At 35.0% G+C, this 17,247-nt stretch overlaps 1 protein-coding gene across 1 annotated transcript; it reads right to left on the minus strand.

Moving 5' to 3' along the window:
- Nucleotides 1-3,097: 3,097 nt before the first annotated feature.
- LOC135153886 (mitochondrial pyruvate carrier 1-like) lies at nucleotides 3,098-15,981 on the minus strand. The gene is made up of 5 exons (XM_064098511.1): nucleotides 15,947-15,981; nucleotides 10,598-10,613; nucleotides 8,551-8,631; nucleotides 7,462-7,597; nucleotides 3,098-4,823 (listed from the first exon to the last, which is right to left on the minus strand). Exons 1-5 carry the CDS (start codon nucleotides 15,959-15,961, stop codon nucleotides 4,802-4,804), a joined length of 270 nt encoding a protein of 89 aa, XP_063954581.1. The 5' UTR covers nucleotides 15,962-15,981; the 3' UTR covers nucleotides 3,098-4,801.
- Between the last annotated feature and the right edge of the window lie 1,266 nt (nucleotides 15,982-17,247).

Below are 17,247 nucleotides of genomic sequence, written 5' to 3' on the forward strand. Positions count from 1 at the left end.
GTATGGGGTAGAGATGAAGACAGAGGGGAAAAGAGATATGAGAAAAAATTATTAAAAGTAGTATAAGGCGGACCAAAAAAGATAGAGATGTGGAGCTGGAGATCGCATCAGTATCTTCGTCTGACGAGTTGTCAGGTCTTTTCAGACGTATTATCCGACAAGTACTGTTTTATCCGACAGTTACTATGGTAACAGTGCCTCTCAGCCAGTCATAATCAAGGAAAGTTATCAGACTTGACAACTTGTCGGACGAAAATGTTGATGAAACGCTCCCCAGACCCGACACTGATCTTTCCTTGATTCTTATTGGCTGAGATATTTACTGTGGTAACTGTCGGATAAAACGTCCGACAAGTCTATTCATGAAAGCTTCCCTGGACTTGATTGTGTCACCCCGTCCCCACCCTCCCCTCGCCCCCCCCCCCCCCAACAAAAAAAAAGAAAAATACATCTGCTTTATGCTTGTGTGATATAAACTATAGGTTTTTCTTAATTTTGATTTTTGAGTCTACTGAGTAAATATAAATTATGCCAGGGGACGCGGAACGGTTTTGAAAGTGGGGGGCTGACCATACAAAAATTCATAATCAGATGGTAATTTTTATGTTTTTGTACACGTTCTTTGAAAAAAGTACGGGGGCTGAAGCCCCCGCAGCCCCTCCCCCTTCTGTTATGTAATGTACATCACTCCCCTCAGTAATTTTGCAATCGGATGTTATTCGTTACATTTAAAGATCATTTCATACAGGAAGGAATGCAACTATGGTAGCTATTTCCGATTGAAAATCCATTCTTCCGAGAACAGACTTCGATCGTACCACCTTGCCAAATTTCTACAGATTATTTTGATACCAGTGGCGTACAGATGGGAGGGGCTTGGGGCGCTTGCCACCCCCCCCCCCCCAAAAAAAAAAAAAAATAATAAGACTGAGAAAAAAAAAGAGAAAAAAAAAAGAGAAAAAAAAAGAGAAAAAGAAAGAGAGGAGAGTGAAATATGGTAGGCCTATTATTTTCTGAATATTATGTCAAATTCTATCACAAAATTGTTTTTATTAATAAATATGTCATTTTTATATACATCCTTAATATACATTTTGATCGATACGCCAAATCTTGACTCCTAAAAATTTTCGGCTCATTACGGCACTGTTTGATAAACCCTCTCTTGCCATATGCCCCGCTACTAAGATGAATCATTGATAATTTTATTTTTATTTTATTTTTATTTTTTGATACATGAACTTTCTTTGTTGTTGCGGTGCTTCGTTCTGAATCATTCAAGTGTGGCCGTAATTTCGGTAAAAAAATATTCTTGACATGTTAGTGAAGTGTATCTGATGAAAAAAAACTATCAAATCATGTACCATAAAGTCAATAAAAGCTCCATTCTTTACATATGTCATAAATTGTGTAATGTGTAATTAGTTAAAATGGACGATATACCATATGTGGTGAGGGTAGCAACAACATCATGATCAAGCGACGATGCGAATTACAAAGTTAAAAAAAATATAAATTAAGTAATAAGTCGATTTCGATAATGCATTATCAGTCATCAAGCACTGCAAGTATACAAAACTTTATTCAGCAAATGAACCCCCCAAAAATGTGAATTGTTCTACAAAAGTCAATATTTTTACAAGGGCTCATCCAGGATTTTCCAAAAGGGGGGGGGGCATTTTCCCGATGAAAATTTGACAAGCAAAAAAAAAGGTCTGACTTTCAAATTAAAGGAGGGCACACTTAGGTAAAAACGGTATGTTTACATTACAAATTTTGATAATGGCTCTCAAAGGGGGGGGGGGCACGGATCGGCTGTGCCCCCCCCCCTGGATCCGCCACTGATTTTGGAAATGGTTGTTGTTTCAATTCATTCAGAATTCTACACTAGGTGTAGAGTAGCCTTTTCCAAACTTCCTAAACACTACCCATCCACCCATTCCCCTCTCTTTCTCGCTTACACCCCCCCCCCTCCACACACACTCACAAGCATCCATCTCACTTCTTCCTTCTATCTCTCATTGTCCCCTTCCCCTTCTTTCTCTCACGCTCTCTCTCTCTCTCTATCAAATACATACACTTCTCCCCCTCCCTCTTCACCGCATCCTCTCTCTCTCTTCCTCACTCTCCCCCTTTAGGGAGGGGGTGGTGGGGACGGCGGCGGTAAACTTTGCTAATACCACGGTCACATTTGCTCTACGGCGGCCGTACGGCGAGTCGAAACCAGCCGTTTTATTCATTTTTACTAAAACCAATGATGTAGCTGGTACAAACAAAATGTTAAAACGGCTGTTTCCGACTCGCCGTACGGCCGCCGTAGAACAAATGTGACCAAGGTATAACTCTCCATCATTTGACAGGAACCCTTTTCCCAACGTGATTCCAAAATAGATGGGTCGCACGATCATGGAATGCATTCTTTGCGATACATTTTGTAAAAGGTGTCAGAGCAAAAATAGAAATATGACAAAATCTTTAGATTTATCTAAGTGGGCAATTGAGTGTTATTAATAAATGTAGTAATCGGGTTGTCACAAGAGTTGACTTATGCAGTTTCGATGAAGAGTACGAGCATATATGACATAGTATGAATCTGACTTTCACTCTCGCTAGTTCTCTCATGCAACAGTATCACTCTCCCTCTCTCCTCTTTCACGCACACACACACTCTCACACCCAGGCGCTGTGCCAGTGATATGGGGGCTGCACATGCCACCTTGATAAAAGTGAATATTTCGAGCTCTCTTTTAATGAAATGTCATAGCCTCCATCTTGCGATTTTTTTTCACCCCCACCCTCAATCGGTTCCTTGGTTTACTTTGTATGAATATATGGTGCCCCTTTGAAGCTTGAAGTGTCATTGCCCCCCCAATGATTTTTCATTTTACCCCCGCTTCCTTCACTACCTGCAAAACCCCCCTCTCTCTCTCTCTCCCTCTCTCAGTCTCACTATCCCTCTAACCTTCATCCACCATCTCTCTTAATTATCTTTCCTGCTTTCACTTTCCTTTATTCTCTATCTTTTAGACCATTTACACCTTCACTCTGAATCAAGGTAATCTCAATTGGGCAACACAAAAATAATAAAGACAATATATTATTTCCTTTAAATAATCTTTATTTCGAATTGAACCACATAATTTCTCAGTCAAATCTCATGACTTGACAAGTTATCCCACCAGATTGATCACAGGGGCAATAAACCCCTTTTCAGCCAGTAGCATAGTAATAATAGTATGCCCTTTTAGTATACTTTTATAATATAGAGTAAAGAGCAACACTGCATTCTGCAGCTGTACAATATTTGAATACATGAATACTGATGTACCATCATTTCTCTATAAACTTTCAAAAAAATAAAACAAGTACAAAGTACAGTGAACAAAAATATAGTATAAACAGTAGTAGACATAAACAGACTTTAATTTGCACACACCAAGATTCACTGTAAGAAATCAAAGCTGTTAAATTGAGAGATCATCAAAATGCACAACACCGTCTTGTGCTTGATGGGCAAGTCTACAATTTATCATGTGACTCCCTTTTTTTACAAAGTGGACTTCTACATACTTATTAAGTATAGTATAAAGAATACTAATAGCATAGATACAGTGAAGGTGTCTACCTTTTGTGTCCATCTCTTCCCTGGTGCTGTCATTATGCTATTTTCCAAATCATAACCCTATAAAGGCCCGATCCGACTGCACTTACAGAAGCAGAGAGGATGTAAAACGGAAAAGAATCTTGCCATCCGTTGGAAAATGTTACGTATCCGTTGTGTACACTTTGCATATGTGTTTCAAACACTATATCCATCAAAGCATCCGTCCACTGTGATTTCATTGTTCGCCCATTTTGTCCAATGTCTGGAGCAGATGAAAACGGATAGAGCCACCCCGAAATTTCGCTTGTCCACTGTATCCGTTATGAATACGTTTTGTATCCGTCGGCCAGTGGGACCAGGCCTTTTTATCACAAATGCACATCATTGCCTACTACTGCATAGAAAACCAACTAAATAAATGATGGACCCCTAGTGTATGCACACATTTTCCTGGACTCTTTTTATCACCAACATAAACAAAAAAAACACAAGGTCCTGCACTTTAATGAATAAAACTTAAATCTTAAACAAAAATATTATACAATTTGTTTTAAATCTAGGGCCCCAGAATTTGTAAGAGCAGCATTTGGATGCAAACTTTAAGATGAGAGTGGCAAAACACCAATTATCAAAGGTGTCTTTCATAAAGAATTATTTGAATGCAATTATGCTTTTCTGTTTTCTTGTAACTGGTACCAAGAGTGAAAAACTCAGTGAGTGTTGTTACATGTTTATTCAGGCATCTAGTGGAATGATATTTAGAAATACATACCCTGTGAAGATCCCACAGATTAATTTACAACACTAATGGGGAAATCCTTGGAAATCTCACTCTCTATGTAAAAATAGATCTTTACAGCTATACAAAGTTTGTAAATTATTACATTCCAAGTTTACATTTCAGAAGGGACATTATGCCACTCTGAACTACCACTATAATAAGCTACCCTACAAAAATAGTTTTCTCACGAGATGGCACACCAAAATAGTGGATAAATAGTGGATAAATACAAGATAAATTAAATTTTTATTGCATTTAAACACAACACCTCTTATCTGACAACCAGACTCCAATAACAATGAAATAGTGAAGGAGTATAAATTTAGTCTGTGTAATTCATGTATTTATAATATATAAAATATTTTCAGAAGGTATCATTTATCTAAAAATATAGCCTACTTGAGAAGACGTGTCTTTCACTTTGATGGCTTTTTACTCCTGAAAGGAAAAACAAAGGAGAGGGAGAGAAACAAGGCCCAAAATAAGTTTTTTTACTTTCAAACCAGGAAATTATATATCACTATTAATCACCACTTTAAGAATGATTTCACTCTAATGAATTAAAACCTACAGCCATTCACATACATGTATTTATTTGTAGTTTGAAAAGTAGACAATAGATCAGTATAGTTTAGTCTATTTTCATTATGGACTTTAGTGCCTATCAGGAAAGAAAGAGTAAACAAAACTACTTGAAAAGGACAGGTTTGCAAGTGAGCTAATATAAATATTTGTATTATTACCAACATTTAATAAAAACTAAGCGATTAATTTCAAATTCAAAATTCCCTTAAAGGGATGGTACCAATCGACAACTTTGGTGTATCATAACAAATCTCACCAAACCAGTCACATTATTTTACCTTTCAAAAAGGAAATTTTGATAAATCATTAAGACAATTAAAAATATATATGTAAATGTAGGATTTGAAAAATGGGGGGGGGGCATAAGGGGCTAAAAACCCCATGACTGCCCCCTACTGCACAGTCATAACGGACCCACGTTTGTGTAAATCACTATGTGAATTCATTACACAAAATCTGCATAAAATAAGGTTCTACCAACGATAACAATATTCTTGTACGATTACGATATAATTTATATTTTCTGTTTATGTTAGTTTACATAGAGAATCCCCACTACCTCCCAGGTAAGCCTATGGAAGGGTGACGATGGTGTGTTCTGATATCAAGGTTAAAGGACAAGTCCACCCCAACAAAAAGTTGATTCGAATAAAAAGAGAAAAATCCAACAAGCATAACACTGAAAATTTCATCAAAATCGGATGTAAAATAAGAAAGTTATGACATTTTAAAGTTTCGCTTAAAGTGATTGGCTAACATTGATTCGACTTTCAAAAAATCTGAGCTAGAAGGTCATACTTGTCACCTGTGTGTGTGATATGTTACAAAAATGAAGCCCAGAAAAAATCGCGTCCGGAAATCATTATTTAGTGCTTCAAAGAGTGAAATATAAAGTGACCGGAAACACCATCTTAATTTCATCCCATACACTTATGTGTTCTATTCAAGCATCTTCAAGACACCTAATCACAAAATTGGGGTTTGCCTTGTATTTTTAGCTTTTCATTCTCAATAATGGTTGTTTTCAGGGTTTTTTAGTTCTAATACATGTACTTGTACACATGTTTCATCTTGGTTTGAGAATTTTTAAATCGGCTGCTCACAAAGTTAAATACCTTTAATTTCACAAAACAGTTATATTCACATCCTTGACGGTAGACTGATGACATCACTCACTCACAATTTCTTTTGTATTTTATTATGTGAAATATGAAATATTCAAATTTTCTCCCTGTTGTCATGTGAAATAACGATTAATTCCTCCCTGAACATGTGCAATTAGCATTGTTTAATGCTATATGGTTCAATCAAGTTGGTCCTTATTGTCAAATCTGTAAAAAATGAAATATTGTATAATTCAAAACAATAAAAAACAAAAGAAATAGTGAGTGGTGGACATCATCGACTGACTCACCTAGTTGTGCATATCACTGTTTTGTGAAAAATAAGCGAAACTTTAAAATGTCATAACTTTCTTATTTTACATCCGATTTTGATGAAATTTTCAGTGTTTTGTTTGTTGGATTTTTCTCTTTTTATTCAAATAATTTTTTTGTTGGGGTGGACTCCCCCTTTAAAGAAATCAACAGGAATAAGGAAGACAAACCAGGAAATTATCTTATCATAATGGGAGTATACTAGATCAGTGTCCTTTATAGAGCTCTTTCATTGAACATGTACAGTGGTGCAAAAAAATTAGTGAACCCCACCAGAAAATTCACTCCTTCATGCTGAGTGTTGAATGCAAACAACACTACAATACAAGATATTGATTTAATGAAGAATCAGTAAGAGGACACTCAAAATGTACTCAATTCTGATTTATCATTATTGGACAGGCCTTGTTCTGTTTTACCTCAGTGGCATAATGAGACAAAAAATTTGATGGGTCTGTGGTCCCCCAAGCCCCCCCCCCCCCCCCCCCCCATCGTTACAACAGTGCTCACCCTCAACATTGGAAGATATGGACCTATTTAATGATCTCTTCAAATAGATCTACCAAGGAAACTGTGCACTAACTTTAGTACAACAATGGGTGTTTTCAGAGGATACATGAAAAACCAACCATTCCTCCATTACAAAATTTTAGATTGCCATACTTTTTTAACAAATATATCAAACTGATACAAATGATATTTTCTTCTCTTTTGTGAATTATAAATATGGCTCTCTAAAATTGAGAAATGGCTTTCATGAGTGATATTGAGTGTGTGCTGGGCCCTAGTTTGTTTGTTTATTGTTGTTGTTGTTTTTTTTTTTTGGGGGGGGTAACAATAAGCAATAAACGACAGAATAATAAAGTCTTTTTTAATGTTTTTCTTTATTTCTTTAGTAAATTTTAGGTTCGGACCAGTAAAAATTGAAAAATTGGGTATCTACTGGTCCGACATGAACAGGTTGGACCAGCAGAAAAAAAGGGTTGGTGTGGAGCCCTAGTTATACCAGACCCTTCTGAAAGAGATCGATGTAAAAATATGGTAAAATAATTTACCTTGCATAGTTGACATATCTGCCAAGTTGTACTAGTTGAGCACCCTCATTGGTGACATGGCAGGCAAAGAGTAGCCAGTTACGGGGATTTACCATGTAAGCAAATCGCATGAAGAGAGCAGAATACACACATAGAGCTGATAAAATAGAATAAAAAAAGAGAAGTCCAAGATTTAAAAAATAACACGTTAACAGTATTGATTTAAAAATCTATGAAATTAGGAAAAATCTAGATAAATGCATGAAAAGCTATAAAGAGAAAATACATGTAAATGTATTGTAAATGAAAAGGTAGTGAGTTGTAAACAGACAAGGAAAAAGTTAGCAAATAAGAGATATGTGTGGTATAAGGAGTAACTTGTTTAATTTAATTTAAACTACTCAACACTTTCATCATTATAACCATCATTACCATCATCATCAACATAATCATCTTTACAAGTACATGCACTACATTATCATAACCGACCACAATCAACATCATCATTACCATCAACATCTTCATCATCACCACCACCATAACCATCATCATCGTCGTAATCACCACCATACCATCACTATCATCATCATCTTCATCATCATCATCATCATCATCATCATCATCATCACCATCATCACCATCATCACCACAATCTTCATCAACATGATCAACATCACCATCATCATTGACATGATCATTACCATCAACATCACGATCAACATTACCATCACCACCATTACTATAACCATCATCCTCATCACCATCATCATCATCATCACCATCATCATCATCATCATCACCACAATCTTCATCATCATCATCATCACCACCACCACCATCTTCATCGTCACCATCACTACCATCCACATTGTCATCATCATCATCACATTTATCAACATGAACATCAACATCATCACCATCATCATCATCACCACTACCATCACCACTACCATCACCACCACCATCATCACCATCATCTCCACCATCATCACCACCATCATCATCATCAACATCTTCACTATCACCACCACCACCATCACAATCATCATCATCACCACCACCATCATCACCACCATCCATCATCATCATCAATATCATAGTTGAGCCCACCTGCTGTCATCCGAGGGCTGATAATCTCAGGATCTCTTTTCATATCAGCTAAGGCAGCGAGCGGAATACCCCAGTTGGCAACTGAAATTTAACAGACAACAAACAGTCTCCAAATATCAACTTTAATTAAGAAAATCACAACATATAAAGAAAATACAGTTTATTTGAAGAAACAACAGGGGTGTTAAGAGTACTATATCTCATTTCTTTCTCTATTCTATTCAAAGCTGGTTGATTAAAATCAAAGAGGTAAGTTCACCTGTAAACACAAATGAAATATTTACAATTACAAAGAAAAATAGTATACATGTATGCTCTATGAATATTACCATTATATTATAATTACACTGTGCACACTTGAAAAGATTTATTTCTTTATTTATCTATTTATCTATTTATTTATTTATTTATTTATTTATTTATTTATTTATTTATTTATTTATTCATTTATTCATTCATTCATTCATTCATTCATTCATTCATTCATTCATTCATTCATTCATTCATTCATTCATTCATTCATTCATTCATTCATTCATTCATTCATTTATTTATTTATTTATTTATTTATTTATTTATTTATTTATTTATTTATTTATTTCAGTAAGGTGGATCCATCAGTAATAAGGATACTGTTGTCCTTGGAGGCCCTACATAGAGATCAATTAATATTTTGAAAACAGTGGTCATGTATAAAGTTTCATTGGATACTCAACTAAAAATGTACAAATAATTTTCTAAAAAATAAATCTACAGAACTTACATGTATTGAAAAGAAATGTAAAGTTTATTTTCCTTCAAGATCTCCTACCACTACACCATGTAGTTAACTTTCGTAGCACAATCTGATGAACTTTTTTTTTTTACATTTTTTAAAAAACATTTTATATGTCACTCACTTGTTTGTACTTTGATTAATTATTTGGTTTTCTAATAGTTTGCCATACATGTATTTCAATCAACTGAAATTCTATTACACCTTCATATAATTAATTAATTACCATTCCCCTTTTCGTGTAAAGCTCTCAACTTAGTTCTTGTCACATCAGGCCAATGCTTTGAATGTGTGTTTCATTTATGATTGATTATTTGATTTTCTAATGCTTTGCCATACATTCCCATTCTTCATATTGTATATTTTTTTCTGTTACACATAAATTTATTTACTTTTCTTGATATGGTAGCTTAAATTCAGTTGATATCTAAGAAGTCGTTTACTTTGCTTTTTTTTGTTAAACCTGCACATAACCGTGACAAATGTCATAATACAACAATTTATCTCAGACTCTTGAAATTCAATAAGTTGACCTACCATCTCTGTCTCTAATTTGATAAATGACTAATTTCTGATTTGACCCAATCTACATTTTTTTTCTTAAAGTATGAATTTGAAAACCTTGGGTTTTTTTTTTCATTCATATTACGATGAATGTTAATTTATATAGAAGTATTGTAATTACATGTTTGAATTTATTGCTATTTTGTGTTATTCCATGTAGACACCAGCCAATGTGGAGAACCTCTCGACAGAATTTTCAATTCTTTTAGGTGATCCCCAGGCATTGGCTGGTGCTAAATTTTATATTTCTTTTGTAATGTTTCTATTGCTGTCATGTTTTCTTGCCTGGAAATGAAATAAATAAAAAATAAAAAAATAAAAACTTCAAACAATAATACATGTAATGATACCCAATATTTATAACACACTTTTCCCAAATGGCCCAAAGCGCTCACAATTTCAAATGCATACAATGATACAAACAAACAAAACAAAACAAATACGGAATGCCATACATATAAAATGAAGGCAATTGCCTAGAACAAAAAAGTTTATAGGGACTTCTTAAAAGATTCAACAGTTGGGGATTGTCTTAATGTGAGGAGTTTGTTCCATTCAATTGAGGGTGCAACAGTGAAAGTTCTATCTCCGGTCTGTTTTCGTTTAGTTGGATATATGTTAATTTAAGTGGGTCTTAAGGGGATCTAGTTCTACCTGGGACATATTAGCTGAACAATATTAGCTAATAATGTTTACTAATTTACTTACCAGGACCCCAGAAATGCTGTAGGAAAGTTATGTAAAGAAAGAAACAGAAACAACAAAGGGTTAATATGTCAGTAGATAAGAATGCAATAAGCCAGTTCGTAGTTCCTTTCTGCACATGATCAAAAGATTCTACGCATGATCAGAGGAAGGTCATTTGTACTAAAGTGACATGGTGGTTTAAAATCTAATGAGATAAGCACCAACTTTGATTTCTTGATTATTCATATATTCTTTTGAATAGTGGTTTTCATTTACATCCACAAAAAACAACAATGCGTCCACGAACGACTGGTATTTCACAGTTTGCCAAGTACATTGTGCAACATGCTATGATATGCATTCAAAGTAGGAATGCAACAAATACATGTACCTTCATAAAGTGTTCATTGGTGCGCTATTCTAGTCACCTGGTCTATTCAATTTCTTCATCCTGCTATGTAAGGCAATCTTACATAATATCTTGCTTTGAAATCTGCCTATCATAATGAAAGAAATGAAAGGTCATTTGACCAAAATTGTCCCTGAAGTAACTACGAACTTGTCTATAGGACAGTGATTTTCCGTTCAACTGTAAATCAGAAATGGATTGTCTGTTTTGAGTTTTTCTACTTTTCATGTGAAAATTCATTGAGTTTACCTTTGCAAAACAGAATCCATGTTTCCATTATCTATGACAAAATTGACTTATGTTAGATCAAGTTTGAAACGGAATTCAGGTTTTCAGTTCAGAAAAGACCATATTTTGAAACTGAAAATCAGTGTCCCTACATTGTGTCAAAGAACATAAGACTTAATATCTGACTTTATATACGTTGTATCAATCATGAGGACCGTTAATTATAACACATTTAACATTATCATTATATCATTAATTCATGAACTTTAAAAAAAAAATAACAATCAAGATCTGTGAACTGGGGGAAGTGTGTATTTTTGTTTATCTCTGTTTGTGGCTTATTATACTTAATTCAGACGATAACTTGCTAAAATGCTCCATGCCAAACTCCTTTTTTCATGGGGAATGGGCCTAAAATATGAAAATGTGTAATTGTGCATACATGTATGATATATTTGGCCTTGTGCTAAGATCACTACACTGACACACATTAGCTCTGGCAACAATTGCTCCTAACTTTATTTTATCTATTACTAGGTTAAGGTTGCAACAGGGTTTTACATTGGGTTTAGGGTTAGGCTTAGGATAGGGTAGGCCGGTAGGGTATAGTTTTAAATCCAGGATTGAAGTTGGGGATGTCATTAATGAGTGGAATATGCAGCGGAGCAATTGTCATAGAAGCAATCACTACAAGTGTAGAGCTTGTACATGTATTTAGGAGGGACCTTGTAGGTAATTGTTATTAAAAATCAGACAATGGCTTGAATTTGAAAGCATGTACAAGTACTTCCTCATACCAATGATAATACCTCTACTGATCTGATCTCCATTCAAGAAGTTCTAACAGGTAATGGTCTGATGGGCATATATGGAGAGGCTGGTGATGTCACAGAAACTCGATTACAATCCTCCCCCCCCCCCCTTCAAGATGACTCAAATTTGACATAAAAAACAAAATTTGTTTAAAGGAGAATGAAACCTTTGGAACAAGATAGCTTGTGTGAAAACAGAAAAATCAAAGAAACAGATCAACGAAAGTTTGAAAAAAATCGGACAAATAATGAGAAAGTTATGAGCATTTGAATATAGCGATCACTAATGCTATGGAGATCCTCACATTGGCAATGCGACAAAGGTGTGTGATGTCACTTGTGAACAACTATATTTCACTTAAACTGCCTCTTTTATCACATCTATCAGTAGATCATGTGTTCTTTCTATAAGAGGGCATGTAATACAGATTTTCAAAGAATACATCATGAATAAAGAGTTTGTATCACCATGAGAAAAGCAAAAAGAGACATTTTGGGGGTATTTTATAGTCCATCAAAGGGAAAGTTGTTCACATGTGACATCACACATCCTTGTCGCATTGCCAATAGGAGGATCTCCATGGCATTAGTGATTGCAATATTCACATGCTCATAACTATCTCATTATTTGTCTGATTTTTCTCAAACTTTCTTTGTTCTTATTCTTTGATTTTTCCGTTTCGACACAAGCTTACTTGTTTCAAAGGTTTCATTCCCCTTTAAAGGTCAAATTTGAGAAATAAGATGAAATGTAATTTCAAATGCCCTTCATGACAATGAACAATAAAAAAGTATTTGTTAAAATAAAAAATTTGTGAATCAAAATCAGTGGTTTCATTATGGACTCTGGACAAATGACATACATGTATTATCATAATTTGCATTTTTTTGTCAGCCCAAAAAAATTACATGTAGGATAAAAGTGCTGTTCTGGTTCACCAATTTTAGACAAAGACCTCCAAGCTCTTCTTAGTCATTTGAAGGGCATTTGCAATATACTGTGTTCTTGAATCTATCGTGCACCTTGGAACGAAAACTCCTTCTAGGATGGAGAATGGAGATTATATTTCTAATCATAATTATGTGTGCATAGATGCAGCCAAAATGTACCACAGTAGGGTCGAGAGAATCTAGTCTAACAACTTCAGACTCTACATTATGCACTATGATGCAAAAACCAAAGGTCTGTGCCGGCAGACTACTCACTCCCCCTCCATAGACATGCACAATTATAAAATACCTATTTTGACAAAAGGAATCAAGTGAAATATGAGTTCACCAAAGTTGAAATCTCAATGTGTTTACATTTTAAACAAATTAATTTTTTTCTTCTATATTATAAAAAAATATATGCCAACTTTCCAAGAAAAACGCTAGACCTGCTCTGAGAATATGTGTCTGGCTGGGCTTAGATGTAAACCAAAGGCGAATTACAAGAAATTACACTTTTGTTGTTTCCTGTTGTCAATCTATATGACCTGTCACATAAACTGAAATGGAATGTAATTAAAAACAACTCTTATTTGCAAATATAAATGTATTTTACACATACAGTATTATTTATATTCTCATTTTTCTTATAATTTCTATTAAACTCTGAAATACACAAACTTTTCACCTGAGTCAGACAAATTTTCACTTTTGAATTCTTGAAATTTCATTGAGAAAAAAGGAAATAATGTGTGACACAGATATCATCGGCTGAATCATTTGAATGAGTGCCATTCATATTCATAAAGGATAATTGTTTTGAAAAACTATGAAGACAATTGAAAACAGAGTATATTTACATGTAAAATCTTATTACGAAGTTTCGATTGTTTTGCTTGTTTAAATTTCATCGATACTGAAACCAACATATTGTGACGGTGGACTTGGCCTAAAAATTAACTGCACATAATTTGCTCATGAGAGCGGAAGAATGCAACACAAATCCGAACAAAAGGAGCTCCATCGATGACCTGTAATGAGCTATAGGGATAATGTCTTATACAAGGAAATATCATACGTGGATGCTCAAAACACAAAACACGCCTACGTATGACTACCAACCAGCTATTATTAAAAGACAAAGGATAAAGTTTGTTTATGAGTACACTGTTGTCGTTTTTAAAACCTAACATGGCTTTATGACCTTCTTACTCATGAAAGGTTCAATAATTGCAATGCAAATGATATTGAACTACATGCATATTGTGCATGCATGAATGCTCAATTAACAGAATACTCAGTAACCAGGCAATATCATGATTTGTTTGTAACATTTTATGGTTACTGATAAGTACTCTAATATTGACTGACTCCTACGTGATAATGCAAATTTTATTTAACTATTCCAATGTTAGTGCATCTTTATGACTATCAATAATTTTTCATATTTTTTTTAATGATTATATTAACAAAATATGAACCTTTCTCATCATTAAATATAGTGCCTTCTTTCAGAAAAAAAAATATTTAGAAAGGTACCAACTTTTCCACATAACATTCAGAGACTGCAAAAGAGGTGTATTATTTATACAGAAAAGAACATTTAGTTTTATTTCTTTTACCCTAAAGTAATTGGCATACACCTTACTTATCAGGGTGGATAAAGTGCATACACCCACGCATATTGTGTGCGGACAACTACGGACCCGGATAGGGACAATGTTCTGATGTACTATTATAAAGTGCAAAGTGTAATACATATCCAAATTATTACTGTACTTGGCTGTTCCAAGCACAACTCTCAAGGGGGGGAAGTCTCTTCCATGACCTCAAGTCGCCAATCATTTAAGTGCGACTCGAAGTCTTTGTGAAACACCCCCAGGTCTAGGATTTGCATTTAAAGTCCACCCCAACAAAAAGTTGATTTGAAAAAAAGGGAAAAAATCCAACAAGCATAACACTGAAAATTTCATCGAAATCGGATGTAAAATAAGAAAGTTATGACATTTTAAAGTTTCGCTTAATTTCACAAAACAGTTATATGCACATTATGGTCGGTATGCAAATTGGCAGACTGATGACATCACCCACTCACTATTTCTTTTGTATTTTATTATATGAAATATTCTAATTTTCTCCTCCTTGTCAAGTGAAACAAAGTTTTATTTCTCCCTGAACATGTGGAATTACCATTATTTTAACAGTTTATGGTTATTAAGTTAAGTTGGTCCTTATTGTCAAATTTGTAAAAATTTAAATATTGTATTATTCAAACAATAAAAAAAAATAAAATAGTGAGTGATGGACATCATCGACTCTCTCATTTGCATATCGCGGAGTTGTGCATTTAACTGTTTTGTGAAAAATAAGCGAAACTTAAAAATGTCCTAACTTTCTTATTTTACATCCGATTTCGATGAAATTTGCAGCGTTATGTTTCTTTGATTTTTGTGTATCGATTTAAATCAACATTTTTTGGGGGGTGGACTTGACCTTTAAATAAAGTAAATAACAAATAAAGAGGCTTTAATAGGAGCCGGAGGTAATAATAATTTGTTAACAAATTTTCGGCATTATTCCTACATGTATGTGTTTAAGATCGCATGCTCGATCTGTAATGAAAATCATGAGTGAGAAAAAGTTGGAACCAGTGGGATTCGAACCTGTCATCTACTGCTTGCCGGGTAGCGACTCAACCACCAGGCTATTCTGGTTCACAAATAAGTCACGGTGAACTGGAATGCATTTAATGTATGCAATAACTTTTTGTGAAAATAATGAAATGCTAAAACTTCACAACTTAAATCTGTCTACTTTACAACATATTTTGATGAATTTTCAGTGCTTGTCTGAGCTCTCTAGTATCGAAACTCAGTTGAGGTTTTTTTTCTCAAAACTAGCATTGACGTAAACATTCGCACAATGCATTATCATAATGGTTGAGTGTGTTCCTTAATATCATCATGACCAAGAAAATATGAATGTACTTACCGTACTGAAAGCCATCGTAAAGAAACCATTGCACAGTCACGTGAGTTATCCACAAAGCAACAAGTCATAGAAGAAAAGAAAAGATGATAAATACATTGTCAATATTAAAGTATCATCATATCATGTCTGCTTGAAAGATGTACAAAAAAAACCTGATGGATTTTTGCCTCATAGACTGCTAAAAAGAGTTTTCTTTCCCATGAGCACTGTAGTAAGTACACTATTCAGTCATACACTGCAGGTCTTTGAAATTGTCCCAGGCGGGAGGGGGGGGGGGTTGGGGGGCACCCAAATTATATTATGATGGGGTGTGCCTCACGAAACCCTGAAATGGGGGTCTAAGGAACTGACTACAAGGGTAAAATATTTATAGGAACTAATAATATAACCAGGCTTTGTGAAAAACGGTCTACGCAGCGGGATCCTGGAACTGTCCTACTAGGTATACGGTGGTGCGTGCTAGTGCTTTGCATGTGGGCGCTAGCATGCATGCCTTGCGTGCAGCTGCAAGCTTTGCGATGCTCGCGCCGGACCATTTAGACAGGGCTTGGGAACTGAGATGTTTCGATGTTTGAGAGCAGGGCGCGCGGCTTCTGAACGGAACTCTTGTCATTCGGAGTCTCTACGGAACTGAAAATTAGGTCTGAAAAGGGGGTATTCAAAGCGGCACATCCCTGTATCAATATATGTGAGTGACCCCCCCCCCCCCCGGGGTCTTTGTACAGGCAAGTCTGCATTTTATGAGTGTAATCATTGGGACCACAGAAATCTTAGGATAAATTTGACTTCTAAGAAGCTAATCTGGGGCCTGTAACACAAAGCTTAGCGATGAATCATACACTTGATTTTCACGATTGATTGTACATTGCAGTCAATGCAATCAATCATAGAAAAAAGTTATACGATCATTGCTAAGCCTACTTCTTCCAAAGGTTTCATTCCCCTTGTCCTCGTGAATAAATGAATATGGACTTATACATGTATGTATTCAGACTTTATTGTAACATCATGACTTAATTTACATTACAGGTGAGCTATAGAGGGGTAAAAAAAATTGGTGATTTCAGAATCGATTTTATCTCATTTGAAACAAAATGTTGTCCCGATTGACACGACACAATTTTAAAGGAAATCGGTTGAAAATGGGACAGTGCAGCAAAAAAAAAAGATTTCGAGGGGGCGTGGCTGAAAAGTTCAAGTCATCGTTTCTTGAGAATGGTAAAAGTCCTACCAGTAATTTGTAGGCCTATTGAGCTGATTCTGCTGTCTATTTATATGATATATATAGCCCACCTCTATTT

This window comes from Lytechinus pictus, chromosome 4 (genome assembly GCF_037042905.1).
Source record: "Lytechinus pictus isolate F3 Inbred chromosome 4, Lp3.0, whole genome shotgun sequence".
Taxonomy (NCBI): domain Eukaryota; kingdom Metazoa; phylum Echinodermata; class Echinoidea; order Temnopleuroida; family Toxopneustidae; genus Lytechinus; species Lytechinus pictus.